The sequence below is a fragment of the Kockovaella imperatae genome (assembly GCF_002102565.1).
Source record: "Kockovaella imperatae strain NRRL Y-17943 chromosome Unknown BD324scaffold_1, whole genome shotgun sequence".
Lineage (NCBI taxonomy): Eukaryota > Fungi > Basidiomycota > Tremellomycetes > Tremellales > Cuniculitremaceae > Kockovaella > Kockovaella imperatae.
In genome coordinates this window covers 1,792,036-1,803,372 of record NW_019028941.1, presented here as the reverse complement: position 1 = coordinate 1,803,372, position 11,337 = coordinate 1,792,036, and the positions used below count along the sequence as shown (strand labels likewise).

Genomic DNA, 11,337 nt, shown 5'->3' with positions numbered 1-11,337 from the left:
AACGTCATCAGCCGCCAGTGAATCAGGATACAAGGAGAACGTACCTCTCGACATGCAGGAGGAATACGTGGATGGGGAGGCGAGTCGAGTCTCGAGATCAGGCAAACAATCACGACTATCCTCTGAACCGCCTCGGGAAATGGGCAACGGAGGAGGGAGGACGTGGAGGGATGGGAGTTTGGAGATTGAAGATGATGCGATCCGAGCGCGAAAGAGTCACTCTGTTCGATCGTCTAAATCACCAGTCCCATCTTCACCGGGGTCTCCAGCTTACAATGGACTGCCGACCCTGCCTACCATACCCGATCCCGACGAGGATACGGGTGACGCGATCCCCTCGTCATCCAGCATCACTTCTAGACCTCCCCCACCCGCTGCGTCGACTCAGACAGCATCTGGTCGGCCATTGCAGAGAAAACGTCGAAGTAGCAGTATCAAACGGAAACCAAGTCCTGGAGTCACGCCAAAGAATGTAGTAGATTGGGAAATTCCACGCAAGACGCTGCACTCCTCGATTGGGTTCTTGACTTTGGGACTTTACTACCTCGATCCCAAAGACCTCACATTGCTTCTTACGGTTCTTTCGACAGGACTGATCAGTGTTTTCACCATTGATCTGGCCAGACTTCGCTTTCCAGTCTTTGCAGAGCACTGGGAATCTATCGTCGGTTTCCTCATGAGGGAGCAGGAGCGCTCGCGGATCAATGGAGTAGTCTGGTATCTGATGGGAGTTATCACTGTGCTTGCAGTTTACCCTCGGGACGTTGCCGTCATCTCCATCTTGACGTGAGTGTAGTGTAGGCAGAACCTCTCTAGGCATGTGCTAACATGGTCTTTTAGCCTGTCCTGGTCAGACACCACTGCGTCGACGATTGGTCGGCTATGGGGAAAATACACGCCTCCTCTCCCGTCCCATTTCCCGGGAGTCCAGCAGCTTCGGTTCGCGCCTCGAAAATCGCTCGCGGGCTTCTTAGCAGCGACCGTTACAGGCATCTTGATCTGCCTCGGTTTCTGGTGGCATGGCAGTCAAGGTCGATGGCTCTTGTTGGATGGAACGTGGCCAGGCTTACTGAGTACCGCCGTGATTGTTGGGATAGGCGGGGCGATCGCCGAGGCTATGGGTGCGTTTGCCCCCGAATTTCTATCTCATCTCGAGTGCGCGCTTACCCAGCTCAGACCTCGGCCTCGATGACAATCTCACGCTCCCCATCATCAGTGGAGCCATGGCTTGGGCTTGGCTCGGCGCCACCAACCTGTTGCTGAAGTAATACGATGCTTTATAGAGAAGGATACGGTGTTTCACTTGACGACTTGACGACGAGCATGACGAGAAAAGATACCCTCCTTGGCCTTCGGGTATACCTAGATAGCATCCACGAGCTGAATTCGCGTGAAATATAGAGTATTATAGCTTGACCGTGTTCTCCCCTAATTGCATGTCGTAGCTAACAGACAGACAGACGCCATTCGTCCTGCCGAAAAGTTTGCTTCACAAAAAAAATTGCGGTGGAGGTGGCCATTTCAATGAAAGATTTTGAATTAGTCAACTCTGACTCTACATCTCTAGCGTTTCGCACCTCACACACTTAGACTGCGAGAGATCATGGCCAGCGCTATGATGTCTAATGGACATGCTCCAGATCTCTTGGCTTCTCTCGAAAGGCACAATGAATCATTCACCAAACTTTTATCCCTCATCCCGTCCAGATTCTACGCTGCACCTGAGTCTCAGGAGGTGAGCATGTTTTCAGCTTGTAGGTGAAGAAGAGTCTGTCTAACGGCTGTTTAGGTCGACAGCAAGTGGATGAAGAAGAAGAAGCGTCAGACTGGAGAGGAGATCAAGGAGCAGAAGAAGAAGGCCAGGCAGGACAAAGTACGTCCCGAAGGGAAGTCAACGAGACAGTGCTGAGGCGGCCAATTCTGCAGTTTGATCCATCGAAGCAGAGTACCGCTGCGGATCTGGTCAATTCATCCTCCCAGGCAGGCCCATCTTCTATCCCTCTTCCCATCTCTTCACCTGCTCTTCCGGCCCCGGTTCGACCGCTACCTCCTACGGCGAGCATATCAGATTTGAGGGCACGTCTTCACTCAAAGATTGAGGGATTTCGACGTGATCGTGGAGTTGACGATGATGCCGATCCTCAAAGTCGGAGCGCGTTGGAAGCGGAGACTAGACGACGGAGAGGTGAGATGAGGGATAGGCGGAGGCGGGAGAGAAAGGAAGAGAGGAGGAAAGCAAGGGAGAAGGAAGCAGTCACTGGCAAGTCTGCAAAGGTGATTGAGGAGGGTTCATGGCTTTGAAAGGGAGCATCTTCCGCTGATCAGACTGATCGTGCAGCCTCGACTTGTCGTTCCTCATCCTCGAGACAATGATGGAGTAACCTATCCTACTGTCAAGCTCCCTTCAGCTGCCCAGCACAAATCCAATTTTAAGCCTATCGCCAATCCATCTCACGCGCTGGCGCACTTGGAGAAGCACAAGCGCAAATTGGACAGCATGACGGATGAGAAGAGGAGAGAAGTGTTGGAGCGTGAACGATGGGCCAAAGCAGAGGAAAGAGCAGCTGGAGGCAAGGTCGCAGATCAAGAGACAGTCTTGAAGAAGGCAGTCAAGAGAAAGGAGAAGGAAAAGTCAAAGAGCGGCAAGGAATGGTAAGAAACCCGTTCGCTCCTGGGCATGGCAAACCATTGACATACGACTCTAGGAGCGAGAGGAAACGTGACCTCGAGCGGGCACAAGCTGCCTCGATCAAGAAACGATCCGACAATATAGCTGCTCGCGCTGATGCGAAGAGGAATAAAAAGCTAGGTCTCAAGGATAAGAACAAGGGCGGCAAGATGAAGAAGAAGGGTCGACCAGGGTTCGAAGGTGGCAGGAACAAAAACAAGCAGAAGGACAAGGCTTGAGCGAGCGAGAGAGGTGAGGGTGACCGACCGATGCATGAGTATTATACGAGACCAAAGTGCTCGGCGAATGGGTCGTCGTCCATTCCTGCTTCCCTGAACGAAGGGACATCAAGCATCAGGAACGAACTGCGTATTAGTACGGTGACGACACTCACTTCACTTCGAGAACTGCCAAGATCTGATCACCCATCTGCTTGGCTTTGCTCTGATCGTTCTCGTACTTGCTCAATAAGTGTCGTATGATCGCAGCTGCCATATCTATCCCAGCTGTCACCCCTGAACTTGACCAAATCTTGCCGTCTACGACCCATCTGCAGCGACGGGTTGAGCGAAGATCCCGCTATCACTTGCTTGTGACTGACCTTGCCTCTGGAACCCAAGTTACACCTTGGTCTTGGGTCGTCTCCTGAGTACGAGAGTCAGTGAGAATTAACGTGAGTCAGCGATGACTGACTATGACCTCATTGTATGCCGCCTTGTTCGTGGTCGCCTTGAGACCTCTCAGCAGTCCAGTAGAAGCCAATAGCCAAGATCCAGTGCATACTGCCCAGCCGCCGTCAGAATAAGATAGCCCTGATAGGTTGGTCGCGGCTCACCCGTCCAGACATACTCCACCTCTGGCACCTTGTTCTTGAGGAACTCTTGTACTCTATCATTTTCTTTCAACCATGGTCGAGCTCCACCTCCACCAGGTAGGAGGATCGCATCCCATGTCTCAGATTCTGCCTCTTCCAACGTCATGTCAGGGACAACTCGGAGTCCCCCGGCATTCATGACTGGATCCATCGTCTCGGACGCGATTTTCACTATCATGTTGAACGGCAAATTTCTAGACGCTGGTCGACTGGGATCTGTACTGCTGAAAACTGCATGTGGGCCGCACCAATCGAGAGGCTGAGAGTATGGGAACAGAGGCAGGACGACGCGGATGATTCGGGGTTGAGAGCTCATCTGGGCTGATTGAGGGTTTGGTACCTGACCAGAACTAGCTTAGACAAACTCCCGCTAGAATGGCCACAATCGCTTCTGGATGCCCGAGTTGACTGACTCGGTCGAGGATCTGGACATGATAAAAGCTACGAAGATCCGAAATGATCGACCTACCGGATTGCTTGGCGTGTGGCAGCCACGGTACTGTACGTGGCACTTAATTCTGTCTGGGATCCTTTGATTGTCACTTTACGCCAATCGATCAACATCGATTGAATGCATCTCCCTTGATCACGGCACACAAAGGATGATCTTGCGGGACCAGGAAGACCAAGTAGGTGATTGATTGAGGAGAGTGTCAGTGGAGACAGATAAGGGCAACAGTCGAGAGGATCGTTCTTCTCGTCACTACAGTACTATCACTCACACTGTACACGTTACGCTAGTACTCACGCCCCCTTAATATCATCATGAGCTCCACCGAAGAGCTGGAGGGTCTGATCAGGAGGATCATTGATAGTCGATTGATACGCTATAACCATGCGACTTGCTGGCGTCCAGTTGAATCGAAGAGCACGATCCAAGAAATGTGGACGGCAGATTACAGTGACAGGCGGAGCCCAATTGATATTGTTGACACTCGGTTAGAGGAACCGAGAGCATCGTCCGCGGCCAACTTGCCGAGCGACTCAACAACGGACAACAGACGAGGCACTGCACGTTTCCGTTCGGAGCCAGTACCTCGTTCCCTGTCAGTCTTCCCCTGGGAGCTCAACGGCCCAGGCTGCGAGTATGTCACAGAAGGGAGCCTTCCCGTAAAAGAGCGAGAAGAAGCCAAGATCCAGCTGACCACATTCCGAGATAAATCGAAGGCGCGAAGACATCGACTTATGAAGACCTTGCTTGGAGAGCAGAGTAAAACATATGGGCCATCATTTCGACTCTTGGACGATGTCGTCCTCTCTCTGCGGACCGAAGATCTGGACGATCCCTCCGATGTCAATTACGCCACAGCGTGTGCCAGTACTGACAAGTGGTTCTCCTCCTACATTGCCAGCGGTGCTCCCAGTACAAGCGCTTTGGAGCAGTACGCTGTGCTGCTTGCCTGGCAGGAAGCGTTCTCTCATCCCAGAGAAACGACAGATAAATGGGACTTTGAGACTATTCAAGGCTTGAAAGATCAGTATTTCAGAGACACAGACAAGATATTGTCCGCTTGGGATCTCGAAGAGTCTCATCAAACTGGATCGAATGTGGTCTGACTAGAGTCTTCGTTTCAAACACTCCAACAAATTGACCTCGAGCTCAGACAACGTCCAAGTAACGTCCCGAGTAACAAGTAGGCAACATGTCACGCACGTCGAATAGCCCCAATGCATAGCTGGTGTTTGAAGATACAATGCTGCGAGATATGCTTCTGATGTGCGTGCTCATTTCGGATGTTCGCTCGTCTTCCATGATCCCTTGAATTTGTGTTCTACCATCGCTTGTTCGTCTGAGGTACAGTGTCAATACCGGCATCAATGATGACGATTATGAACTCACCCCATGCCCATTTGGCTCCAAAATTACCTACTCCAGGCGAGAACCCAGTGACTGAGGAATTGAGCGTCAGAAAAGGATAGACAAAGACGTTCAGAGGTTGCATCTTACCAGGTAATACGACCACATCGCCTATACGTAGAGGCACAGTGATACTCCGCAGATCAGTCCATACGACGCCATACTTGACTTTGAGATACCTGAGACCATGTCAGCTTCGACAGTGCAGCTGGGAAATCTTGACTCACGACATGACTGCATCTGTCCATATACCCGGCCCTGTCCAGCTCATGACGCCCAACGGTCCGCCGCTCTTCGGCTCATTCATCACCGTCACCTCACGAAGCTCTTTCGCATCTTTATACCTTCCTTGGTCGTTCAAAATCTTGATGATCTTTTCATGCTCATGTGCCCAATCGATAGCCTTCGCCGTCTTGTGCATTACTCGAAGAACCGCTGAGAGAGAGATGGGGTGGAAAGGAGCGGATGCCATTGTCCATTGGACGATCTGGATCTGAAGGGGGGATATTGTGTTGAGCTCAGTCATAGGTCATGCCAGTAACTCACCGGCCGAGGCCACCATTTTGCCCAGTCCGCTCGCGTGCCTACATCCGCCTCGATCCCAACCACGACACTCGGTGGGCCCAACACATCATTGACGTCTTCCCCACCTGCCAACCGCCGCTTGGTCTTCTCATCCAGCCAGCCTTCACCGTATTTCCAGACTGTGGCTCCTGATCCCCATCTGGACGGCTCTTTGAGAAGTGACGTGTCCGTGTCGGAATAGATGCCGCCCTCAAAAAGTAGCAAGAGATAACGCAACAGGTCTGAGCGCTAGTAACATGTCAGCGAGGACCTGATAGTCGTTGTCAAGGAGACTACTCACGAGAATGCCCGTTGGCAAATCATTCCAGAGCATCTCTACCCTGCTTCCTCCGAGCTTGCTCTCGACGTATGAGTTCGCCCCTCTGTATCCGCTTCAGCCCACGCCTCGATACTGTTATCATACGCACTCGTCGGTCAATAATTGCCAGTCCCAACCCTCCGTAGTGGCTTTGCCCTCTCTCCACGTCTTGACATCTCGGGAAGAATCAAGCTTTTGATCTTTAGCCGTCTGCCACAGCTTCTTGCGCGAATCCCAAGTGGTATGAGCAAAGTCTGACGCCGTGTCACCCTCAAGAGTCCGAGCGATACCCTGCAATAAATCGGTGGACACCGAACCAGACGTTGCGATCTCGGCGAATTGCCTTAGCTGAAAAGTGTAATTGGCTAGGTCCTGGTGTCCAGCATCGTAAACATTATCTGCGAATTTCCCAAGTGTCGACAGCGCAGGCGTATCTGGATCATCGACTGGTTCAGCTGGCCAGGGGTCCAATCCTGCGAGGAGACGATCTGACCTGAGGTCTTTCCCCCAAGATTGAAGAGGAGTGAGTGGGGTGGTATCGGGTCGATTGGAGGATTTATGTGATTCGGCGACGCCATCTGCTGCGGTCTCGGATGACTGAGAAGATGAGGACGGTGTGCTGCCTTCGTAACTACTCGGCGCTGTAAAAGCCATGCCATGCCTCAGACTCATCCCTAGCATCAGGAATTTCAAGACTCACCGGCAGCGGGGAAAAAGTTCAGACTCGGTCTCGCAGGAACTTTCACTCCCTTGTACCATAATGTCAAGGTGATAATCAGAAACACAGCTCCCAATGCCTGGGTTGTCAATCGTCTCCGTCTCAAACCCTTTGCAGCTATCCCGGCACCTAAATTGTTCAAGGAGCTTGAAGGTGAATGCCATGACGTGGTCTTCGGTCCAGAGGACATTTTTTCCACATCGTGCGGTCTGGATGCACCCGACATGGACAACCTTGTCGAGTGGAACGGTGGAGAATGAGGTCGAGAGGAGGTAGAGGCGGAGGTGGAGGAAGAAGAGGACGAAGACGAGGCGATGGCAGATGGGAGGACGCTTGCTGCGGGATGAAACATTATTTCTGACCACAGCGATGATCAGGTTTGGATGCCGATAAAGGCGAAGTTGAGTGTCCTCGGGTGAGATTGAGTCATGCAGGCATGCGTTGAGCTTTCGTCTGAGGCTCTGGTCTGGACGCGTGAAGTGAGTATCGGGATGAAAGGATCAATATCGGAGGCTGAGATATAAAGAGGCTTCCAGGGGGAGGCCGAAGGGATGGGATGAGGAGTGCTCAAAATAGCCTCGGTCAATCTCAAAATTGTCGCAGATCCAGTGTAGAGTGACGTAAACAAATGGCTATCGAAAGTTTCATACTGCAACGCGATGGACCAGCTCTCTGCAGTCAGCAGCGTGAAGGAGTACCATAGGCTTGCATTGAACGGGACTCGCTGTTTGCTCCCAGCTCAAGGCCACTCGCAGCTTGAAGACTATGCTATCGCAGTATTGCCAGTCCCACTCGTTGTTGCTGTAGCTCCCCCAGCTGCGGATCCATAAAAGGCGGTCATTGCCGATACGCGGTTTTTTTCCAGCTGAAGACCTGCAGAGCGAGCACAGTCTTGGTTTCATCATCATTACTGATCTTTAAAGCGCTTACCTCGATAACGAAGGGCCACCGACCTGCTTTCAGAAAGGAGCCTACGTTATCGTTCGTGTAAGACCTACGAGCATCACACGTCCGAAGCTCAATTCGTCGTCGCCGTCAGCAACCGTCATCACGTGTACATTCCTTCCGCGCTAGGTTCCCTTTGTCATCCCAGAGGGTTCATCGACCTGGAGAGCACTATGGCGGCGGACAAGCGTCATGAGAGAATGCTGGAAGAGATCTTGAGGATGCCAGGCAATGGTCAGTTTGATCCTTCTGAGTGGAAGTCTGATCTCGTGCAGATACGTGTGCCGATTGTCATGCCACTGCTCCGAGATGGGCATCTGTCAACCTGGGTATATTCCTCTGTGTAGGCTGTGCTTCTGTACATCGTAAATTGGGGACCCATAGGTCCAGAGTGTGAGTTAGGCAGTACTGAACCTGAAGCCTTGGCCACAAATGCTCACCGTCTCTCGCCATTAGTAAATCCGTCACGCTTGACTCTTGGACCCGTGAGCAAATCACAGCGTGTCGAACCATCGGCAACACTCGTTCCAACGCCATATACAATCCGAACGAAGGGCTTCATCCGCCTCCCACAGCGACAGGCTCGGAAGATCGAGACTCAGAGATTGAAAAGTACATCAGGCGGAAATACGAACAGGGAGCGTTCAAACCGGGTGCCAATACTGCCACCTCTCGACACGCTCCCACCTCGTTGAATAGAGCTAGAGAAGCCAATGGGAGGTTAGTTTTGGGAAGTGTCACGGGTGCCTCTTATGGCAATGGAGTGGGTGGTCCTTCCAAATCCAGCAGAGCCGGACCCCATATCTCGAGATCAAATCCTGTCAATCCCGAATTGGAAGACGTTCTGATACTCACGCCTTCGGACTCCACCAAGGAGAGGGACCTGCCTGCTCTACCCGCTGCAAGGGGCGATGCTCTCCCTCGAGCTCGACCTTCTCGAAGTCCGACTGCGAATGATCAAGCGACACCGTCAAAGCCTTTCGTTCAGAATCCTTTCGGCACCACTCCGTCAACTGCCGCAACGACGATGAATTTGATCAATTTTGACGGTGCTCCGTCCAGTACTCGACCTCTGCAAATTGGTTCAGGGGATCCGAATCAAATGATGCAGCAGGGCTACGCGTCCTTCTCATCGCCGGGCTCATCCAATACCGGTAACCCGTTCACTCAGCAAATGGGAAATATGTCATACCAGTCTCAACCATTCGGTTTTCAAGGTGCGGCTAATGGATACCCAAATGCATTCGGAGCCAATAACCCATTCAACGCTTCGAGTGGCATGCCTTCGTATCAGGCTCAATCGCCATCCCCGTTTCACCAGTCGCAACCGTCCCCGTTCGCGCAGCCGCTGCAGCATCCTCAGATGTCGATGTACCAGCAATCTGCTCAAGGCTTCCAGGCTCCGGGCGGGATGATGGACAACATGGGTTACAATGGATATACCGGAATGAGTGGGATGAACGGAGTGAATGGGCAGATGATGGGGTCCGTCGGTTTCAATGGCATGAGTGGCAGTTACGGAGGGGATCCGAATGGACATGGGGGATGGGCTGGAGGACCGGGATATGCGAATGGGATGAGCTAGATTGTTCGGAGCCATTTCACAGTCTTTCTCTTGGTATACCATGTCATACTCATCGTCGTTCGATGCGTGCGAGCCCGCATCGCGCTGTACAACATATTGCATTATGTGTCATGATACAACAAGATGATCCCATACTCCAAGTAATCTATTGGTTTCCTTTGCCTTTGGAACTCGGGATTCAGGCTCCAGGTCCCGCCCCTTAGGCACCTGTCTCCATTGCCCTTGTATACTCCGATTCTGTCAACTCATATCCCCATTGCCAAAGACATTGCCTCAAGACCCTTCCAACATCTTCATCCGCGAGTCCGCCTCCGGGAACCCCACCGGCAGCATGAACCTTTTTCATTAGAGCGCGTTTGAATCGTCCAGTCGGTCCAGCGACCTTGAGCCCTACAAGAGGATGTCAGTCACGGGATAGGCCACCTTAGGTAAAGGCTCAGAAAGATACACCACTCACATCGCCTGACTTGTCTCTCATCATCCTCACATCGTCTTCCACTCCAAAATCGAAGATACCACTGCGCCCAACCTCTAGGATCTGCGGGCCATATCCAACCTGCTTTTTCCCATTCTTGTAGGCTTTGACCTGCTCGGACTTTGAATCGGTTGACATCCCCATCTGGTTCAGGGTTGGTGAATCGCTCAGAGAGGACGGAAGATGATGGGGCGGAGAAAGGGAGATCGGCGATATCTTGTGAAGAGGATAAGGAAGATTTCAGGACGTGGGAGTAGGTATCGCTACGTGTGAGTCAGTACAATGCTCTGTCAATCGGAAGACGAATAATATGGCCGAAGGGGATCCAGGCGTTAATGACCCTGTTGCCTGCGGTCCTGATTGAATCCGAGGTCTGAATGCTCCTGACGAGGATCCTCGTGCGACATATGCATGTCCCCTTGACTCACGCAAAGAAACCTCCAGCGAAAGCTCCACCAAGGAACATTTCCTCCGGACTGACATTGGGCGTAAAGACATCTTTCCACCGTCCTTCAAATATCAAAACGCCATCCTCTCGTCTGCTAGGTAAAGGGGCAGGCTCAAATATTTCTCCCGAATCATATTGCGGCCCAGAAGGTATGACTCGTGCAGTCTGACGTGGTAAAGGGTCTGGTCGGGTAAAGTTGGAAGTTGGGCCAAGGGTAGGTGAAGGAGGTTGAACGCCTTCCCTATATACGAAGCGTCAGCGGATTGGTAGATACGAGGCACGCCTCTCGCCTCTCATGCCTCTTGACTCACCCCAAATAATCTGGTGCTGGTTTACCAGCTACTCGAGAGCTCCTTCTCGTTGGCTCTAGATCCCTTTTCAAAGCCGCTTCTCTCGCCCTGACCTGTCTTCGAGTCCTCTCTTCAGCTGACGAGATGGTTCGTTTCGGTTTCCCAGATTTCAAGCTTGACGGTTTGTGCGGTCGAATCGATAGTTCCGAACTCAGGCCGAGGGAAGATAGAAGGGCGGCGTTATTCCTGACACGAGTATAGGGTCAGCTCAATCATCTTAAATGGTCCCCAACAATCTACACGGAAAAGTCTCCTCCGTCGGCTTGTCGCAGCGGAGTTGTGGTAATCTATCTGTAGCTGGGATGTCTAGACTCACTGGATGTTCTCCATCCGTTCTTGCTCATACGAGATGTCAAGCTCATTCGTCGCATCGTCATCGGAGTCGGCTGAGTCGCCTCTAGTCTTGAGCATGGTACCAGTCGGCAAGGAAGATGTAGGATGGTTAGTATTGCGATTCCGCTCAAGTCGATCGCTTTCCGCAAAATTCCAGCATTTCAGCCCAAAAAGTGACGTCAGATTATGATATTTCCGTT

General features: G+C 52.0%; 7 protein-coding genes across 7 annotated transcripts; 4 read left to right on the top strand and 3 right to left on the bottom strand.

Moving 5' to 3' along the window:
* Positions 1-139: 139 nt before the first annotated feature.
* On the top strand, positions 140-1,268 carry BD324DRAFT_575234 (hypothetical protein; the record flags this gene model as incomplete). Its single annotated transcript, XM_022013114.1, has 3 exons — positions 140-786; positions 841-1,121; positions 1,177-1,268. The coding sequence occupies 3 exons, from the start codon at positions 140-142 to the stop codon at positions 1,266-1,268; spliced, it is 1,020 nt and encodes a 339-aa protein (XP_021874891.1).
* Positions 1,269-1,547: 279 nt separating this feature from the next.
* On the top strand, positions 1,548-2,958 carry BD324DRAFT_613655 (surfeit locus protein 6-domain-containing protein). Its single transcript, XM_022014522.1, has 5 exons — positions 1,548-1,735; positions 1,790-1,873; positions 1,927-2,274; positions 2,339-2,652; positions 2,706-2,958. The coding sequence occupies exons 1-5, from the start codon at positions 1,604-1,606 to the stop codon at positions 2,905-2,907; spliced, it is 1,080 nt and encodes a 359-aa protein (XP_021874890.1). The 5' UTR covers positions 1,548-1,603; the 3' UTR covers positions 2,908-2,958.
* BD324DRAFT_613648 (class I glutamine amidotransferase-like protein) lies at positions 2,959-3,973 on the bottom strand. Its single transcript, XM_022014521.1, has 4 exons — positions 3,504-3,973; positions 3,362-3,450; positions 3,270-3,313; positions 2,959-3,218 (listed from the first exon to the last, which is right to left on the bottom strand). Exons 1-4 carry the CDS (start codon positions 3,856-3,858, stop codon positions 3,059-3,061), a joined length of 648 nt encoding a protein of 215 aa, XP_021874889.1. The 5' UTR covers positions 3,859-3,973; the 3' UTR covers positions 2,959-3,058.
* A 334-nt stretch (positions 3,974-4,307) lies between these two features.
* BD324DRAFT_648093 (hypothetical protein) lies at positions 4,308-5,099 on the top strand (the record flags this gene model as incomplete). The annotated part of the gene is made up of 2 exons (XM_022017779.1): positions 4,308-4,443; positions 4,486-5,099. The coding sequence occupies 2 exons, from the start codon at positions 4,308-4,310 to the stop codon at positions 5,097-5,099; spliced, it is 750 nt and encodes a 249-aa protein (XP_021874888.1).
* Positions 5,100-5,196: 97 nt separating this feature from the next.
* BD324DRAFT_613641 (hypothetical protein) lies at positions 5,197-7,722 on the bottom strand. The gene is made up of 8 exons (XM_022014520.1): positions 6,984-7,722; positions 6,393-6,924; positions 6,266-6,347; positions 5,947-6,213; positions 5,628-5,893; positions 5,491-5,579; positions 5,383-5,433; positions 5,197-5,332 (listed from the first exon to the last, which is right to left on the bottom strand). The coding sequence occupies exons 1-8, from the start codon at positions 7,351-7,353 to the stop codon at positions 5,268-5,270; spliced, it is 1,722 nt and encodes a 573-aa protein (XP_021874887.1). The 5' UTR covers positions 7,354-7,722; the 3' UTR covers positions 5,197-5,267.
* Positions 7,723-8,119: 397 nt separating this feature from the next.
* On the top strand, positions 8,120-9,531 carry BD324DRAFT_648091 (putative GTPase activating protein for Arf-domain-containing protein; the record flags this gene model as incomplete). The annotated part of the gene is made up of 3 exons (XM_022017778.1): positions 8,120-8,180; positions 8,222-8,339; positions 8,403-9,531. 3 exons carry the CDS (start codon positions 8,120-8,122, stop codon positions 9,529-9,531), a joined length of 1,308 nt encoding a protein of 435 aa, XP_021874886.1.
* Positions 9,532-9,625: 94 nt separating this feature from the next.
* BD324DRAFT_613633 (hypothetical protein) lies at positions 9,626-11,298 on the bottom strand. The gene is made up of 5 exons (XM_022014519.1): positions 11,121-11,298; positions 10,766-10,990; positions 10,435-10,695; positions 9,989-10,269; positions 9,626-9,921 (listed from the first exon to the last, which is right to left on the bottom strand). The coding sequence occupies exons 1-5, from the start codon at positions 11,213-11,215 to the stop codon at positions 9,731-9,733; spliced, it is 1,053 nt and encodes a 350-aa protein (XP_021874885.1). The 5' UTR covers positions 11,216-11,298; the 3' UTR covers positions 9,626-9,730.
* Positions 11,299-11,337: the final 39 nt, after the last annotated feature.